General features: G+C 40.4%; 1 protein-coding gene across 1 annotated transcript in view; it reads right to left on the bottom strand.

The window, feature by feature from the left end:
* Positions 1–18,856, bottom strand: part of FBN1 (fibrillin 1) — a 249,299-nt gene that overhangs the window by 30,342 nt on the left and 200,101 nt on the right. The window contains exons 43-57 of the mRNA XM_044279629.1: positions 18,129–18,200; positions 17,916–18,041; positions 16,410–16,532; positions 10,305–10,430; positions 7,121–7,237; positions 6,624–6,752; positions 5,005–5,124; positions 4,795–4,920; positions 4,383–4,532; positions 3,692–3,757; positions 3,487–3,603; positions 2,985–3,104; positions 843–965; positions 432–563; positions 52–174 (exon numbers count right to left, since the gene is read on the bottom strand). Of these exons, the coding sequence (XP_044135564.1) occupies positions 52–174; positions 432–563; positions 843–965; positions 2,985–3,104; positions 3,487–3,603; positions 3,692–3,757; positions 4,383–4,532; positions 4,795–4,920; positions 5,005–5,124; positions 6,624–6,752; positions 7,121–7,237; positions 10,305–10,430; positions 16,410–16,532; positions 17,916–18,041; positions 18,129–18,200 (1,770 nt within the window). The remainder of the gene's footprint in view (positions 1–51; positions 175–431; positions 564–842; positions 966–2,984; positions 3,105–3,486; positions 3,604–3,691; positions 3,758–4,382; positions 4,533–4,794; positions 4,921–5,004; positions 5,125–6,623; positions 6,753–7,120; positions 7,238–10,304; positions 10,431–16,409; positions 16,533–17,915; positions 18,042–18,128; positions 18,201–18,856) is intronic.

Genomic DNA, 18,856 nt, shown 5'->3' with positions numbered 1-18,856 from the left:
TTAAACATATAAATGTATTTCCCTGCTCATTACAAGGGTTTTTATACTCACCAATGCATTCTGTCTCAGTAATACTGGCATTGAATCCATCCACACACTCACACTTGTAGCTGCCCACGGTGTTCAGACATTTTCCATTTTCACATAATCCAGGTTTACTGCACTCGTTCAAATCTTATGAAACAAGAACATTTTTATTATTCTGGGCCAAGACATCAGAAATCTAATCTCTACACAGAAAAATCACACTAAACTATAAACAGGTCTGCGGTTCAATCAGCTCTACAGCTCTTAATAATTATTATTATGTACATGGACTACTCTGCAGACCTACTCAGACATCATTCTTTTATGCCATAACCTGGTCTCTATCTTACAGAAACGTTTTATAACATTGGCTTACTGACTCTTACTGACTCTGAACTCCTTACCCATGCATCCTTCACCATTGGGTCTGCGCTGATATCCTGGTCCACATATACACATGAATGTCCCTATCAGATTCTTGCAGGTCATCTGTTTTTCTTCACAATCATGAAGACCTTCTTCACACTCATCTTGATCTAGAGAAGAGAAAGGAATATTAGCAAAACTGCCTCTTCTCCTGTGCTGGCAGATTTCTGTTCTAAGCGCACAGAAGACATTAGGGCCCTCAATATTTTGGATTTAGCATAAATTTTCATGGAAGGGCGATTGGCTTTACACAATTTTTTGGGGACTGTGAGTACAAAATAGAGTAAAGTAGGGACTGTGAATACAAAGTAGAGTAAAACTATGTTACATAAGGAGTATATCTCGCTTTGTCACCTGCTAAAACTCTGTTCACCCTAGGAGACACTTACCCCTGCACATCCTCTTGTCTTCTCTGAGCACGTAGCCGGCCGGACACTTGCATTCATATGAACCGTAGGTGTTCACACAGCGGAAAGCACATAGCAGGGGATTCTGAGCACATTCATTAACATCTGTTAACAGAACAGTGTGTTAGCAGGGAAAAGGGAAAAAAAAAAATATAGAATCTGTAATTTTCCAGATGTACCTCTAGAATGCAGTTTTATTCCGTGCAGTGTAAAAAATGAAACTCTGGAAGTCGTCAACAAGCTGCTGACAGATCTTATTACTCTCACGGTGTCTCCATTTAGTGCTTTGAGTGCCTAATCAACCCGTGTTTAATGCTGAATATGCTGGCAGTTTGATTGGCACTTTGATACATTAATACTCGCACAGCCAGGCACATTACCACATTAGTACACCAAGTATATTACAGTAAGTATTCATAGAATAAATATAGATTAATAGAAATTCAGTGGGAGATTTATCAAAACTCATGCAAATAAAAATTGACTCCCCCGAGCAACCGGATTGATCCTTTAATTTTCCAAAGGAGCTCTGAAACATAAAAGGTGGTATCTGATAGGCTGCTAAGCCAGTTTTCCTTTTCACCAAATTACACTTGCTGACTATATATATTCATGTTAAAGAGTGAAAGCTCCAGAGTCTCGGTAACAGATTCCATTATTAATAACAGAATAAAACAGCACAGCTGTGATGACACCGTAAGGGACACCTGACGGTCCCGCTAAAAGTTAGCGGGATCCGGTGGGCAGCATTGGTGTCAATCATGTAACTGGTCCAGCACTCCATCAGTTTCATTCTTCCTCTTTTATGGTGCAGTGGAAGAAGGGAACTGCTGAATCCAGAAGTGAACAGAGACTATGGAGGGAATTTATCAGGCACTGCACTCCAGAAATGTGAGTGGGAAAGTAGTGAGTGTAACTAGCTGATTTAAAGGAGTATTCCGGTTATGTGAAGTTGTCCCCATCCACAAAATAGGGGATAATTATTAGATCAGAGTGGGCCCTATCATTGGGACCCCCACCAATCACTGGAACGGGGACCCCATATTCAGTGGCCAGTTGGGTATGCACACAGATGTTTCATTCATTTCTATAGGAGTTCCAGAGATAGCCAGAATACCCCTTTAAGACAGATCTATCAGCTGTCAAAAATCTTACTACAGTCAAGTGATGAGTAGAAAGTGGAGTAACAGGGTTTGTTAACAATATTTTTTATTTGCTGAAACTGCCTGGATCCTAATAAAACAGTAAAACCACTTATACTCAATGTCCGAGGCCTTTCCAATCCAGTGCCACCACTTAGTCCTATCCCCAGACTGCAGCTCTGTGACATATCGCTGTGGCTTCTGCAGTAACATCCCATATACCGTCACGTGCCATACACCATGGAGCCCTGTGATTGGCGGCAGCAGTATATAGAATGTCACCACTGCAGTCAAACAATGCATCACTGGCTGCAGCTCCAGGAAGGTGACTAGATTGGAGCAGGCAAAGACGTTTTTATTACTATACATGGCCTGCCAATTTAATAAAAAAAAACAAAAACAACTCAGGTAACCCCTTTAAAAATGCTCCAAATATATTAAGCATTGTGCAAAGTTTGATCAATTTGGAGCACATTACAGAAACGCAGATGCCTACAAAACTGACTCGGGCATGTCCTTTCAGGCAGCTGGCTATGAAAGTGCTGGGAGCCTTCACAATACCCTACAGCATCATAACAACTGATCGGACCCCCATGATTTTGCTGCAGGGGCTCTGATCAGAAGACATATGGAGGCCAAGTCCCTCTGTCTAACCACTCAGATGCTGTGGTTTCTATTGACTGCGGCTTCTGAAGGGTTAAACGGGCAGGCTCTGCTTCATCTCCTATCCTGGTCATTGTCAGCAGGTGCCAGCTGAAATATATAGCAATCACCTTGTGAGCCTGCTCCGTACATGACCTGCCCACCCATGACAGATATATTCATCATGGGTCATTAAAGCGTTAAAAATGTCCCTCATGATAACTCATCCCCTATATCTATAGTAAGGTACCCATATATTCCTGCTGTGTTCCTCCTATCAGTGGACTATCTGTATTATATTTAAATAGTCTGATAACGTCATATAGAATTTGGAAGTTACCTTCACATGCCATCATTGGACCAGGCTCAAAACCGTCTTCACATGTGCACTCAAACCCACCAATCACATTCTTGCAGGTTCCATTTCCACAAGGGTTTCCAACAGAGCACTCATTAATATCTAGAAAACAGTAAAAAAATATTAATCTTCGCCTATCAACCACTAAGCAATAATTGTGCGATGTGCACCTAATTAAGATTTTTTAAGATAAAAAAAAAATCATGTTTAGAACAAAAAACGTAGGCAAGACTGGTGCTTTCTATAAAAGAATGGATTAATAGCAAAGATCATTGCCAAATTCTGCCCACAGTCGGTGTAATCTCAGCTTCTTCCACATGGAGAATCTTGTCTAGCATTCTTTTCAGATGACGCTCTGTTTTCTGGCCTGGTTCTCGTCAGGCAATCAAAGCAGGTGGATACTTTGTAATCTAAGTCTGACATCCTATTAACATGTACCTAAAGTTTCTTGTGTTTAGTTCTAATAAATTGTAAATGAACTTACCGATACATTCTTCCCCTGTGAGGACATAGCCAAAGGAACATTCACAGCGGTAGGAGCCGTCTGTGTTAATACACAGTCCATTCTTGCATTTGTCCGGATCAACGCATTCGTCCATATCTATAAGAAGAAATGGGGAAAGCAACTATGTAAATCCCTGAGTGCAAAGCCCCTCAAAATTGTATGATCAATATAAATGACATCTTACCAATTCGTTCCCCATTTGGTCCAACTTCATTCCCAAATCCATATGGGCAGATCTCTCTGAAACTCGCTTCAAAAGAAAGAATATAATATTATTACCAAATCAACTAAAGCATCCAAATTCTCTGAACCAAGGAGCTGTCAGCTAGACCAGGGATGGCCAACCTGTGGCTCTCCAGTTGTTGCAAAATGACAACTCCCAGCATGCCCAGACTGCCTACAGCACAGCAGGGCATGGTGGGAGTTGTAGTTTTACAACAGCAGGAGAGCCGTAGGTTGGCCATCCTTGAGCTAGACAATCTATGGTAGAAAGCTCCAGAGGTTGATAGCCACAAAAAGTTCAAATGGAAGTTGACTAAATATAAAATGCGTTCCTCCTGCTAAAACTCAGCAATGTCCGCCGTAGAGTCCATCATATCTTCCTCTGGAATATGTCCACTTGGACATCATATTATGTACATCTACATCGGCTTTGAAGCAAATGTCTTACCACCTTTAGATGGCTGGACCCCTTTTTTTTTTCTGTAAAGGATCTGTTTCTCTGTGAGTCTATGTTGGTTCATCGTGTTATGTTACAAATAAGAATCCTGTCATTCTGTAATATTCATTCAGTTAAAGGAGCTGTGACTTTGTAAAAAGCATGGGTTAAGGGGTTCATTTAATATCTGGCACTGAGGTATATACTTTGATCATACCATCTCCTTCCACTGGGCAGATTTCACATGGATATCCCCATCCAGCCTCTTTAAAAGAACAGCAACATTCTGTCTTTGTGTGATTTCTAGCCTTGGGCGAGGTACATTTTCCATCTTCAAACTTAGTGAAGCAGACTCCAACTCTGACATCTGTTAAGTAGGAAGAAATAAATACTATACACGTCTGAAGATTACACTGACAGTGTTAATAACTTTGGACGCAGAATATGGTTGATAAATGTATCTACATTTAACTGCTTTAACATAACCACATTGCCTTTGAGGTCATCCATTGAGGTCATCACTAGATATGTTTATAGTGTGATGTTTGGATGATGAGGTGAATTATTATAATTTTTATTTCATAACTTATCAATTTACAATATTTCATTGCAACTTCTGAAAACGTTACCTTGGCATCTCTTTCCAGTAGAGGTTAGCACAAAGCCCTCTGGACAAAGACAGATAAAGCTGCCTGGAACGTTGTTGCATGTCCCCAAGGCACAGGTTTCTGGCTCTTCAGAGCACTCATCAATGTCTGCAAGATACAGTTATTGTACAAGGTCAAGCTGTCTGCAAAGTTCACAGTCAAACATCTAAATCAGAACAAAAATTTTATTACCTTCGCATGTGTCATTTTTCAAAAGATATCCTGGAGGACAAATGCAGCGGTACGAGCCGTCCAAGTTTTGACAAGTTCCAGGAGCACATTTCCCAGGATCAAGAGCGCATTCATTGATATCTACAAGTGCAATGGTATACAGTCAACATGTAATCCTCTAGGAAACAAGAAAGTGACACACAGCTGAGAAACAACAGCTCTTAAAATGACGTTATTAAGTTGAGGGTATTTAGGATTACACTCAATATTATGTATTACATGGATCCTACGGAAATATCCTGTCCTCCTCCCGAGCCAAGAACAGGGCTAAGTGTTGCTCTCAGCTGTAGCTTATAGACAGTTGTTGGACTACCCACTATAGCTTGGCATCCCCAAATGTGGCACTTGCAAAGCTTTTGTCTGAACTAGAAAGCCCTATTCTGTACTGTCCCAACAGCCTCCTATCTACTGTCTAAATTTTTATTTTTGTACAACTATTGTGAAGGAAATACTTAGGGGAAAAATTATCAAAACTGGTGTACAGGAAAACTGGCTTAGTTGCTCATGGCAACCAATTCGATTTCACCTTTTTATTTTCCAAAAGAACTCTGAAAATGTTTGACTGTATACCAAATCTCCCCCATAGTTCCTAGCTTAAAGGGGTTGTCTCATCTCAGATGATGGGGGCATATCGCAGTGGGACCCACTCCTAAACGGAGCCCCGCAAAGTATTGGCTGGAGGACTTCGGTCCGGCCACCACCAAGCGCTCCCCCCATAGAAGTGAATGGGAGCGCACTGCACATGACCGGCCACCACTCCGATTCACTTCAATGGGCCCGACGGAAATAGCCGAGTCGGCGCTCGACTATTTTCGGAGGCCCCATAGAAATTAATGGAGGGCAGCTGCGTATGCACAGTGCACCTTCCACCACTTTCGGGGCTCCGTTTAGGAGACAGGGACCCCAATGTGGGCATATGCTAGTGAGATGAGACAACCCCTTTAAGGTGGCCATACACTTTGGTTGACCACTGTTCCGAGCATGCATGTTTTCGGATTGAGGAGTAAGCTGCTACCAGCTAAGAATAAAAGGATTGGGCATGTAAAATTCAATAGGCCTGATCCATCTTTCCCCTGTCATCATCTGTTAGAGGAGAGTCTAGACACCCCCATACCCATCAGATGACTGATTGGCTCAGCCAAAATTGGCAGGTACAGCCAACCTTACTATATTTCATATGGATACCTTAATGTTTTAAACCATTAACTCAAATTTTCAACATTTTTTTATATACTTTTAATATGCCTTATTAGTATATATGGATGAACTAGTGGAGGGGAACCTCAAGGCTGATCCATTAGTTTCAGTAGGCTATGTGTAATGCTTCTGTTTTCTGTGATAGAGATGAAGATGAAGCTGGCCATGTTTCACAGTGAGAGCAGCTGATCAGCTTATTGCTATGAGGCCTTAGATTTGGATTGTCAGATAATCCTTTAATAAATACAGCTGAAAAATGAAATGATCTTGAAAATCATAGCTGCACAGATTATTTAGCTTACAAGCAATGACTCTATACATGAGTTATACGGATATGGTTTATGATCTGTTACTGTCCTGTTTGAAGAATCACCGATATTTACCGAGACATGTTCTGCCATCAACCGCCATCTCATATCCTGCATTACATACACACTTAAAGGACCCAATGACGTTAAAACACTGTCCGTTTCTACATAGCTGACCATTCAGAGTGGAACATTCATCAATATCTGTAAAATAGAATACAAACACAAGGGAAAATCAGAAGAAATATGTATAGTGCTGAAACTTCTGCAAATGTGAGGCCACAGAAAGGAGAAATTAACCTTCACTTATGAACTATTGGAATTGAAAACGCTATTTGTCACAATGTTTTGTATCAGGGGTGTTATCTCATCCAAAAACAATATAACGGCTCATTTCCTTTTAATTAATATCTGGATCGACTTCAAAGAGAAAATACTTTACTGAATTCTGTGTAGGCGGAAACAAAACACTGGCTAGACTGGACAGAAGAGGGGAGCTTTTCCTATGAGGAACAGAGAAATCGTCCTCGCTCCCTGTAATCTATTTAACCCTTTGGATGAGACGTTCTTACCTATACAGTCGTTATTGTGGGACAGAATGAACCCATCGAAACAGCGGCAGTTGTAAGAGCCAACGGTGTTCCTACACGTTCCATTACCGCAGGGATCTCTTTCACACTCGTTAATATCTGCAACAAGACGAAACATGTTACAAAGGCCTTCCTACAAATAAACTGTACAATTTTACAGTCAAGTATCTACAGAAATATTACAGACGTGGACAAAATTGTTGGTACCCTTTGGTCAATGAAAGAAAAAGTCACAATGGTCACAGAAATAACTTTAATCTGACAAAAGTAATAATAAATTAAAATTCTATAAATGTTAACCAATGAAAGTCAGACATTGTTTTTCAACCATGCTTCAACAGAATTATGTAAAAAAATAAACTCATGAAACAGGCATGGACAAAAATGATGGTACCCCTAGAAAACACAGAACATAATGTGACCAAAGGGACATGTTAATTCAAGGTGTGTCCACTAATTAGCATCACAGGTGTCTACAACCTTGTAATCAGCCATTGGGCCTATATATATGGCTCCAGGTAATCACTGTGTTGTTTGGTGATATGGTGTGTACCACACTCGACATGGACCAGAGGAAGCAAAGGAAAGAGCTGTCTCAAGAGATCAGAAAGAAAATTATAGACAAGCATGTTAAAGGTAAAGGCTATAAGACCATCTCCAAGCAACTAGATGTTCCTGTGAGTACAGTTGCACATATTATTCATAAGTTTAAGATCCATGGGACTGTAGCCAACCTCCCTGGACGTGGCCGCAGGAGGAAAATTGATGACAAATCTAAGAGACGGATAATCCGAATGGTAACAAAAGAGCCTAGAAAGACTTCTAAAGAGATTCAAGGTGAACTTCATGCTCAAGGAACATCAGTGTCAGATCGCACCATCCGTCGTTGTTTGAGCCAAAGTGGACTACATGGGAGACGACCAAGGAGGACACCATTGTTGAAAACGAATCATAAAAAAGCAAGACTGGAATATGCCAAACTACATGTTGACAAGCCACAAAGCTTCTGGGAGAATGTCCTGTGGACAGATGAGACAAAAATCGAAGTTTTTGCCAAGGCACATCAGCTGTATGTTCACAGACGAAAAAATGAAGCATATCAAGAAAAGAACACTGTCCCTACTGTGAAACATGGAGGAGGCTCTGTTATGTTCTGGGGCTGCTTTGCTGCGTCTGGCACAGGGTGTCTTGAATCTGTGCAGGGTACAATGAAATCTCAAGACTATCAAGGAATTCTAGAGAGAAATGTACTAGCCAGTGTCAGAAAGCTTGGTCTCAGTCGCAGGTCATGGGTCTTGCAACAGGACAATGACCCAAAACACACCGCTAAAAACACCCAAGAATGGCTAAGAGGAAAAAATTGGACTATTCTAAAGTGGCCTTCTATGAGCCCTGACCTCAATCCTATTGAGCATCTTTGGAAGGAGCTGAAACATGCAGTCTGGAAAAGGCACCCTTCAAACCGGACACAACTGGAGCAGTTTGCTCATGAGGAGTGGGCCAAAATACCTGCTGAGAGGTGCAGATGTCTCATTGACAGTTACAGGAAGCGTTTGATTGCAGTGATTGCCTCAAAAGGTTGCGCAACAAAATATTAAGTTAGGGGTACCATCATTTTTGTCCATGCCTGTTTCATGAGTTTATTTTTTTACATAATTCTGTTGAAGCATGGTTGAAAAACAATGTCTGACTTTCATTGGTTAACATTTATAGAATTTTAATTTATTATTACTTTTGTCAGATTAAAGTTATTTCTGTGACCATTGTGACTTTTTCTTTCATTGACCAAAGGGTACCAACAATTTTGTCCACGTCTGTATGTCTGAATTTGATTGTTGCAATCACTAATGACTGACTAAAAAACACAGGTAACCATTATGTGGGCTGAACTCTTAGTAATAATTCTATCCATGCACATGATCTTATTATGTCCCATTAGTAGAAAGTCTGTAAAGAATAAATCAAGGCAACTGGACGTACTGTAGATTTCTTGAAAACGTTTCACTCGTTCTTCCAACAAGCTTTCTCAATTCTGAGTGACTGTACAAGAATTCTCTGGGAATAAATATTGAATAAGAATTCTTGTACAGGCACTCAGAATTGAGAAAGCTCGTTGGAAGAACGAGTGAAACGTTTTCAAGAAATCTACAGTACGTCCAGTTGCCTTGATTTATTCTTTACATATATACCATGACCTGGATAAATGAGAACCTTCACAGACACATTAGTAGAAAGGGTTAGTAACTACATTTCACTGTGCGCGATGGGAAGGGACATCTGCTTTAGAGTGGTACTAATAATATGGTGGAGAAGTGGCGGAAAACAATGTCATGTCCAACACAACATTGTCTTTAGCCATATTCTTTCAACTTTGGCGATAAAAGTAGCACTCACTGTGCAAGGATACATCTTTCATACATTTCATTGGGTTCAAAGGGGTTGTCCGGGCTTTTAATACTGATGACTTATCCTCAGGATAGGTCATCAATATCAGATCAGTGGGTGTCCGACACCCCTGCCGTTCAGTTGCATGATGAGACGGCGTGCGCAATGTGCACATACTGTCTCCCGTCTCTCTTCCTGCTTTATGCTGCTTTGCCATTGACATACAGCAGTGGTGAGCAGGAAGAGATAAGAGAGACGGCATGTGCACACCATTTCCTCGTACAGCTGATCGGCGGGGGTGCCGGGTGTCGGACTCCCACCAATCTCATATTGATGACCTATCCTGAGGGTAGGTCATCAATATTAAAATCTCGGACAACCCCTGTAATAAACCCCAGTCTATATCTTTTCCTGTGGTTCTTTTAGTAATGCAACATGTACAGCATGTCAAATAACATGTTCATATCAGCACTAGCTATTTCTGTTTTTCTATTCAATTTGAATAAAACAAAGAATATAACTGGTAGTACCAGATTCAACACATAACTGACCCAAATGGAGCAGAACAACCCCCACTGACTATTATGGGGTCCGTTCTGTTTTCCTTTCAGGACACAAGTTTTTTTGTCTACTCTTCTGACAAAATCTGGAATGAAGGCACTGAACAGAGCCTCCGATGCTGAGGTGAAAATACCCTTTACATGCTTACATGCAAATAGATCTATAGATCCATTTTTGATACAGATGAGTAGACATTCATAGAATGAAGTGAACAACCCACCCAGACACATGGTCTCATCTTCACTGGTTTTAAATCCATTATGACAAACACAGTAATATCCTCCAGTCCTGTCATGACATTCTCCGTGGCTGCAAAGGTTCGGATTTTCCTGACACTCATTACGATCTTTAAAAAGATAAAAAGGAACAAATAAACATGGAAGTATGATGAACATGTGCAAAGCAGAGGACAGCAGCAGTTCCATGACCAGACATGAAGCATACTGGTTTCATTTGTCAATGGATGCAATGCTTCCATCCTTTAAACAAATTTCATTTCCACAATCAATCTGTTTACAGGGTCATTTCCCTTCAGTAATGAGGCCAGAATTGCAGAAACGCGTAGTTCATTGTGTTATATCTCAGTGACTTCATATTGATTAAACATGACACAGCAATACTTAGAGCTCATACACCACATTCTGATAACATAAGAAATGCTCGAACAATACCTGCTTTCTTTCTTCACATATTTCACAAGTAAAAAAAAAATATTAAAACGGCCTAAATGTGGTTTCTCAGATATCTTTTTAAGAAAAATACTGTGTTTTTGTTTTCAACGGGGAATACGAAATACCCTATGAAAAGTACACAAGTAAAACAACACCCAAAAATGTGTTATGTAAAAACACAATAAATACATGGTATTTAAAAAAAAGAAAAAACACTACCTGTACAATGACTTGGATCAAACAGAGCTCATCCCTGGACGTAGTTTGACATGTTCTCCATTTGATTTCAGCTTTTTTGCAGCAACAAATAGAACAGTCTACCATGCCACTAACATGTCTGTTGATGCAACGTTTCCATACATCTCTGACTATTATGATGAACCGAAACTTGGTGTGACAACAAACACTGATATCATTCAAGTGTCAAGGCTCAATAGCACCTCTGTAATGTGGAATTTGTTTCAGTTACTAGTAAGTTTCACTTGTACATATTTGTTTAAAGGGCTTAGAGATCCTTCATCCATTCTATAATTTATTGATGTGGCCTCCATTAATGAAAATGACCCCATAGCAAAGATGAAACCAAGTGCCTCATTATGGCGCCAGGTTTTGCCATCAAGGACAGAAAGGCGTGAGGTTTATTTTACCTTCCATGTTCTTTACATGACCTTGCTTCATTTTTGGTAAAACTACAGTTCCTTCAGCATGACTGGATGTGAACATCATAGGCTACTTTCACATCTGCATTCTCCTTTCCAGTTTTGAGATTAATTTTCAATGCGGACAAAACTGAACAAACCGGAACAGAGTGCACCAGAACGCATTCCGTTCTGGTTTGTTGCGTTCCCATACCAGACATAAAACCTCTGCCAAAAACCATGTAAGTCAATGGTGCTGGATTCAGATTTTTTGGACACGAAAAAAACGCACCCGGTGCCCAATGAATTACAGTGGTTTTAGTGTCAGATACGATATGTTCATTTTCGATATAATACAACCAGATCTGTCCTGACTGGATGCAGCCAGTTGTATTATTAAAACAGATGGTTTTTACTGTGGTTTTGAGATCCCACGCCGGATCTCAAAACTGGACAGAAAGAATGCATGTGAAAGTAGCCATAATCTGGTTTGGTATGTTCTGCTGCCTCCAGGCCAATGTCTGCAGCTTTATACATTTCTAGTTACTACTGACGAGACCCTTAAACAGCACTTAATTTCTCAGTGATGCACTATTTTAGTGGTTTATATAATTAAGGGCCATAAAAGCCTGATAGTCATTGACCTATACCCTAAACTCCATTCAAGTCAGAGCTCACAATTTTTTTTTATAAACTAAAATTCACCCTTGTTTGTACCCACATCATTAGGATGTTCTTTATATCAGGTGTTTCCTGCAAAAACACCACTGCCTGCAATTGCTAGCCAGGTTGGTTCCCTGAGCACTTATCAAATGAACATGTGGAGAATGGCAGGAAGGTGTACGACTTGCCAATGTGATCACCAATATTGTTCTTTATATCTGATTTTCTAACAGTTTTCCTGTTCCACTGAGTGAGTTACAATGGTAGATGGGAGGGAATTTATAAACATCTCTATACAACCACTCCAGAGGACTTCCATGCAAGTATACAGTTGCAAGAAAAAGTATGTGAACCCTTTGGAATTATATGGATTTCTGCACAAATTGGTCATAAAATGTGATCTGATCTTCATCTAAGTCACAACAATAGACAATCACAGTCTGCTTAAACTAATAACACACAAATAATTAAATGTTACCATGTTTTTATTGAACACACAATGTAAATATTCACAGTGCAGGTGGAAAAAGTATGTGAACCCCTAGACTAATGATATCTCCAAGAGCTAATTGGAGTGAGGTGTCAGCCAACTGGAGTCAAATCAATGAGATGAGATTGGAGGTGTTGGTTACAGCTGCCCTTCCCTATAAAAAACACACACCAGTTCTGGGTTTGCTTTTTACAAGAAGCATTGCCTGATATGAATGATGCCTCGCACAAAAGAGCTCTCAGAAGACCTACGATTAAGAATTGTTGACTTGCATAAAGCTGGAAAGGGTTATAAAAGTATCTCCAAAAGCCTTGCTGTTCATCAATCCACGGTAAGACAAATTGTCTAAAAATGGAGAAAGTTCAGCACTGCTGCTACTCTCCCTAGGAGTGGCCGTCCTGTAAAGATGACTGCAAGAGCACAGTGCAGACTGCTCAATGAGGTGAAGAAGAATCCTAGAGTGTCAGCTAAAGACTTACAAAAGTCTCTGGCATATGCTAACATCCCTGTTAGCAAATCTACGATACGCAAAACACTAAACAAGAATGGATTTCATGGGAGGATACCACAGAGGAAGCCACTGCTGTCCAAAAAAAACATTGCTGCACGTTTACAGTTTGCACAAGAGCACCTGGATGTTCCACAGCAGTACTGGCAAAATATTCTATATCAGAGTTGAGTTGTTTGGAAGAAACAGACAACACTATGTGTGGAGAAAAAGAGGCACAGCACACCAACATCAAAACCTCATCCCAACTATGAAGTATGGTGGTGGGGGCATCATGGTTTGGGGCTGCTTTGCTGCATCAGGGCCTGGACGGATTGCTATCATCGAAGGAAAAATAAATTCCCAAGTTTATCAAGACATTTTGCAGGAGAACTTAAGGCCATCTGTCCACCAGCTGAAGCTCAACAGAAGATGGGTGTTGCAACAGGACAACGACCCAAAGTATAGAAGTAAATCGACAACAGAATGGCTTAAACAGAAGAAAATATGCCTTCTGGAGTGGCTCAGTCAGAGTCCTGACCTCAACCCGATTGAGATGCTGTGGCATGATCTCAAGAAAGTGATTCACACCAGACATCCCAAGAATATTGCTGAACTGAAACAGTTCTGTAAAGAGGAATGGTCAAGAATTACTACTGACCGTTGTGCACATCTGATCTGCAACTACAGGAAACGTTTGGTTGAAGTTATTGCTGCCAAAGGAGGTTCAACCAGTTATTAAATCCAAGGGTTCACGTACTTTTTCCACCTGCACTGTAAATGTTTACATGGTGTGTTCAATAAAAACATGGTAACATTTAATTATTTGTGTGTTATTAGTTTAAGCAGACTGTGATTGTCTATTGTTGTGACTTAGATAAATGCATAAATCCATATCATTCCAAAGGGTTCACACATTTTTTCTAGCAACTGTATATCAACACCATACTAACACAGGAATGAAGAAACTGCAAGAGAAATGGACTGCAGGAGATAAACCTGGAAAAAACTATAGATGTTCTTGACAAACTTGGGAAAGAAAGTGTAATCTAGTATCTCCATCATGCCTCATTCTTTTCAATAGTTTATATAAAATCTTCTGCTATGGCTTCAAAGAATAGGTTTTATACATTTAGAGTACTTGAATCCAGCTATTTTTGAGTCATAAAGTCACAGAACTGGGAAAAGCTCTCAATATTTCGACAGTGTTAGGGTGAAGAGAAATGGTCTTCTGGCTAGGTAAAAGTAGACTGGCGCCAAAGAGCTTCATGTTTTGGGTTTAATTCTGTGCTTGTGTGGTTGGTGTGAAAGAACAGATGACCCAAAATAATAATAAATCAAGAACTGATGACAACACTTCTCAGATTTTACAATTTTTCAGGCCATACTACTTAATAAGAACCATACTATCTAAAAAGCAGCCAAAAAGAGTTTCACATAGTGATCAGCATCTAACTTTAGTTGGTAAAATCGGGACATCTAAGCCCGGCCCGGGGAATGCCCACTTATGGGTGGGGTTTGTGGCAGCCATGTCCATTTTTGACCCATGACATTCCGAATTTTTCCAGGACTGTCTCTGAAAATCAGGGACAGTCCATCACATTTGGGACAGTTGGCAACTATGCTATTTTATGGTACTATTATGCTTTCCTCATACCACTGTGTAAGGCTAGTTGCCGTGTAAGGCTGCCGGATCTCTTCGCACTTTAGTGGAGGTATGTAAGTCTCTGTCTGGCCCCATTTACTATAATATTGACTTGCAGAGATCTGGCCACATTCCAGCAAAATTTTCTTCCAGTCGCTTCTCTGCATATTTGCCGGTATGCGGTCGGATCTCCGCCAGTCCCCATTATAGTGAATGAAGATGGATGGAGCCTTACAAACCCCCGGCAAAGCTGAAACGGCCTGCTATATCTCTAACGCTAGTGTGCAACTAGCCTAAGGCAGTTTTCTGACCAGAAATGTAGATCTTACAGTTGTACTGCACCAATTTCCTAGTAGATCACACCAGGATAATACACTTTTAGCAAATTTTAAACTTTAACTTTGTCCTACTACCATAATTTAAAGGGACTATCACACAATAATTTTTTATCACCTATTCATAGGGCATGTAATATACACTCACCTAAAGAATTATTAGGAACACCATACTAATACGGTGTTGGACCCCCTTTTGCCTTCAGAACTGCTCAGGTAGCCCGTGGCATTTAAATGATGGCCATATGGCACTAAGAGGCCTAAAGTCTGCCCAGAAAACATCCCCCACACCATTACACCACCACCACCAGCCTGCACAGTGGTAACAAGGCATGATGGATACATGTTCTCATTCTGTTTACGCCAAATTCGGACTCTACCATTTGAATGTCTCAACAGAAATCGAGACTCATCAGACCAGGCAACATTTTTCCAGTCTTCAACAGTCCAATTTTGGTGAGCTCGTGCAAATTGTAGCCTCTTTTTCCTATTTGTAGTGGAGATGAGTGGTACCCGGTGGGGTCTTCTGTTGTAGCCCATCCGCCTCAAGGTTGTGCGTGTTGTGGCTTCACAAATGCTTTGCTGCATACCTCGGTTGTAACGAGTGGTTATTTCAGTCAACGTTGCTCTTCTATCAGCTTGAATCAGTCGGCCCATTCTCCTCTGACCTCTAGCATCAACAAGGCATTTTCGCCCACAGGACTGCCGCATACCGGATGTTTTTCCCTTTTCACACCATTCTTTGTAAACCCTAGAAATGGTTGTGCGTGAAAATCCCAGTAACTGAGCAGATTGTGAAATACTCAGACCGGCCCGTCTGGCACCAACAATCATGCCACGCTCAAAATTGCTTAAATCACCTTTCTTTCCCATTCTGACATTCAGTTTGGAGTTCAGGAGATTGTCTTGACCAGGACCACAACCCTACATGCATTGAAGCAACTGCCATGTGATTGGTTGACTAGATAATTGCATTAATGCGAAATAGAACAGGTGTTCCTAATAATTCTTTAGGTGAGTGTATATATTGGATTGCTGTGGTCCGATCCAGAATGGGGATAGTAATTTTCGTGGCATGACACATTTAAAGTTCTATATAAGTAGCCAATATGACATAAAGTGAAATCTCTTTGAGATGACCACTTCATTGTAAAAATGGGTGTAGGGGGATAGACTTCCCAGTGAAGATGGCCAGTATGTATAATATATGGTGGAACTGACAATCTGTCACAGGAAATCTGGTCTGAAAAAGGGGATGGTCTTCTCAAATAGGTTGTTCAGTGGAAAGGTTTCATTGTATCTACACACACTATATTAAAATTAGGTAAATTAAATTTAAAATTAAAGGTAAAATGTGGTTGAATGCACTTAAAATAGGTATTACATTATATCTTACCAACACATTGTCCAGTAGAAGTGAATTTGTAGCCAGGTTTGCAGTCACAGCGGTAGCTCCCTGGAGTGTTAATACAGTCTGCATTTCTTTGACATACTGGTCCATTCTGGCATTCATCAATATCTGACAAAGCAAACAAGATCAGACACATTATAGTTAGAAAAGAAAAAAATCACTGTAATTATATCTATATATAGTAAGCCTCATATACCACATCTACAGAAAGTCGGGCTGTGGGATGCTGTTTCTTAAGGTAGAAATAACCATTTCAATGGTTTTATCAGGCATATAACTTGTTTCTAAAAATCAATTAACTAACAAGTAACCTGTAAAAATTTCCTATACTACGATATTATGAATGAAACACATAGCCATTGATTCGGTTGCAGTATTGCAGAACTGAGCCATAGGCTGTGTTCAAAAGGAAAATGTAATATGTACTATATTCTACAGCATAAATAAAAAAGCCTGCAGCAGCAAGTCGGCTAAGAATCCTGTTTATCCTTCTTTGGAGTCCTGTTTGCTTTCTTAGTTAGAGAATTTACCCCTTTCTTTCCTCCGTGACTGCTTCTCTGTCTGTACGGAAACTTTATGAATGGCACTATTACCCCCTGTAAGCCCCTGCCATGTTTACAGATTGGCAAATATGCCACCGTTTTATTTACATCGTTGGATCCTTGAGTTTTCAGTTTCAGATGTTCACAGCTAAAGTATTGTTGATGCGGTGCAGATAGGTTTGGAGAAACACTGTGCTTACTTAGGCTGCAATCTATAAGTTCCTATCGTGCTGTATAATAGCTGTATGTGATGTGACAAGGACATGGGTAGAACTGAAGTCATTGCTGAAAGAGTTGGAATTTTTGCTGGATACTGAATCATGAAATAAACCATCAGTTAAAGGGTCTCTCCAGGAGGGAAAAAGTGTTGGCAAAAAGATCATTGTAAAAAATAAAAAATTAAATAAGCTATACTCACCTCCCAGATCCCCCATCACTCCCATTATAATGCTTACTTAGTTCCTGCTGGATTCTACTGCCTGGTCACATCTCAAAATGGAGGAAATCCCACTCAGCCAGTCTCAGGCTGAGGCAGAACTCCAGTCATTGGCTGAGCTAGAATTTCATGTTGAGATGGAACCAGAAGGTAAGGACCACCAAGAACTTGGTACGCATCGCAATGAGAATGGTGGGGCAATAAGTGAGGTATTACTCCTTTAATTTTAAACAGACTCTGAGCCCTTTGCCAACAATTTCTCCAATTTTTTAAACTCTTCTGAAAGAAAGCCAATCTTTTTTCCTATACATTTTCCAAATTCCTTTTTCAATGGAAGGACCTGAAATGACACATTGTTTAATAACACATTCTGACCAGAGCGACCCCCCAAAAGAAGAAGGAAGAAATATTTATACTGGTTATGACTTGTGATTGCGGCAGTGCTTTTAAGAAGTACACAAATGAAAAGGACTTGGCGGTGGGTCCTATTAGCTATATTAGCTGCCTGCTTACCTTCACAGATCAGCAGTTTGTCATTGTAGAAAAATCCCATGGGACATTCACAACGGAAGCTCCCGATCATGTTTATACAAATGCCGTTCTCACAAACTCCAGGAATCTCTCTGCATTCATCGATATCTGAAGGAGACAAGAACTTTTGAACTCATACTTTTGTTGATGTGGGTACGTGTTCCTGATAAGGCAGTAAATCATCATTAAGCCTACCAACTGGTTGTCCTGTGTAGATATCAATGACAAAGCCTGGACGAGCGCTTCCACAGAGTGCTTCAAAGTCATCTGCATAGAAAAACAAGATAAAGTGGATACAAATAAAGGTATAATGGTCTTACATGAATGACTTGGATATTTGTACATTACATTCTCCTTAGACTAGTAAGCAGTGGTATCACCTTGGTGAGAAGTAATATTACTTGTGTCACCGGTGCCCATTAACCTTCTGTACTAAAGCAGTGGTGGGCAAAAAGAAATATTCTTAGAGTCAGGGAAAATATTCCATGCTGGCTGTAATTATGGCAACCAGGTAATAGATACTGAGATTGCGATTGCTTAGGCGGCCCGTTGGGCATGAGCCCACCGGGAAATTTCCCTGTAAAGTCAATCCACCCCTGAGGTGATAAATGAGAGAGAAGGGTAGAGCCCCAGAAGAGCCAGAATTGGTGAAACTCAAGTTGAGCAGGAGTATCTTGGTCATTGTTTATAGATACGCACTTTAAGTTTCTTTATACTTTCTGAATATAATAAAAACTTTTTAGGATTTTGCCTTTGCAGAAAACATTGTTGCAGTCTAAAATGAGCTGAATGGTAAATTAGTTCAATGAGAGAGCAGAAAACACCTAAGACTGGGGCTACAAATCAACTTTGGCCCATGAACTGACAGTTGCAAGAAATCCAGCCCTGCTGGAGTTCTTTCCACTGTCAGGTCACGAGGGATC

Source organism: Bufo gargarizans, chromosome 2 (assembly GCF_014858855.1).
Source record: "Bufo gargarizans isolate SCDJY-AF-19 chromosome 2, ASM1485885v1, whole genome shotgun sequence".
Lineage (NCBI taxonomy): Eukaryota > Metazoa > Chordata > Amphibia > Anura > Bufonidae > Bufo > Bufo gargarizans.
This window is presented reverse-complemented; position numbering and strand designations above follow the sequence as displayed.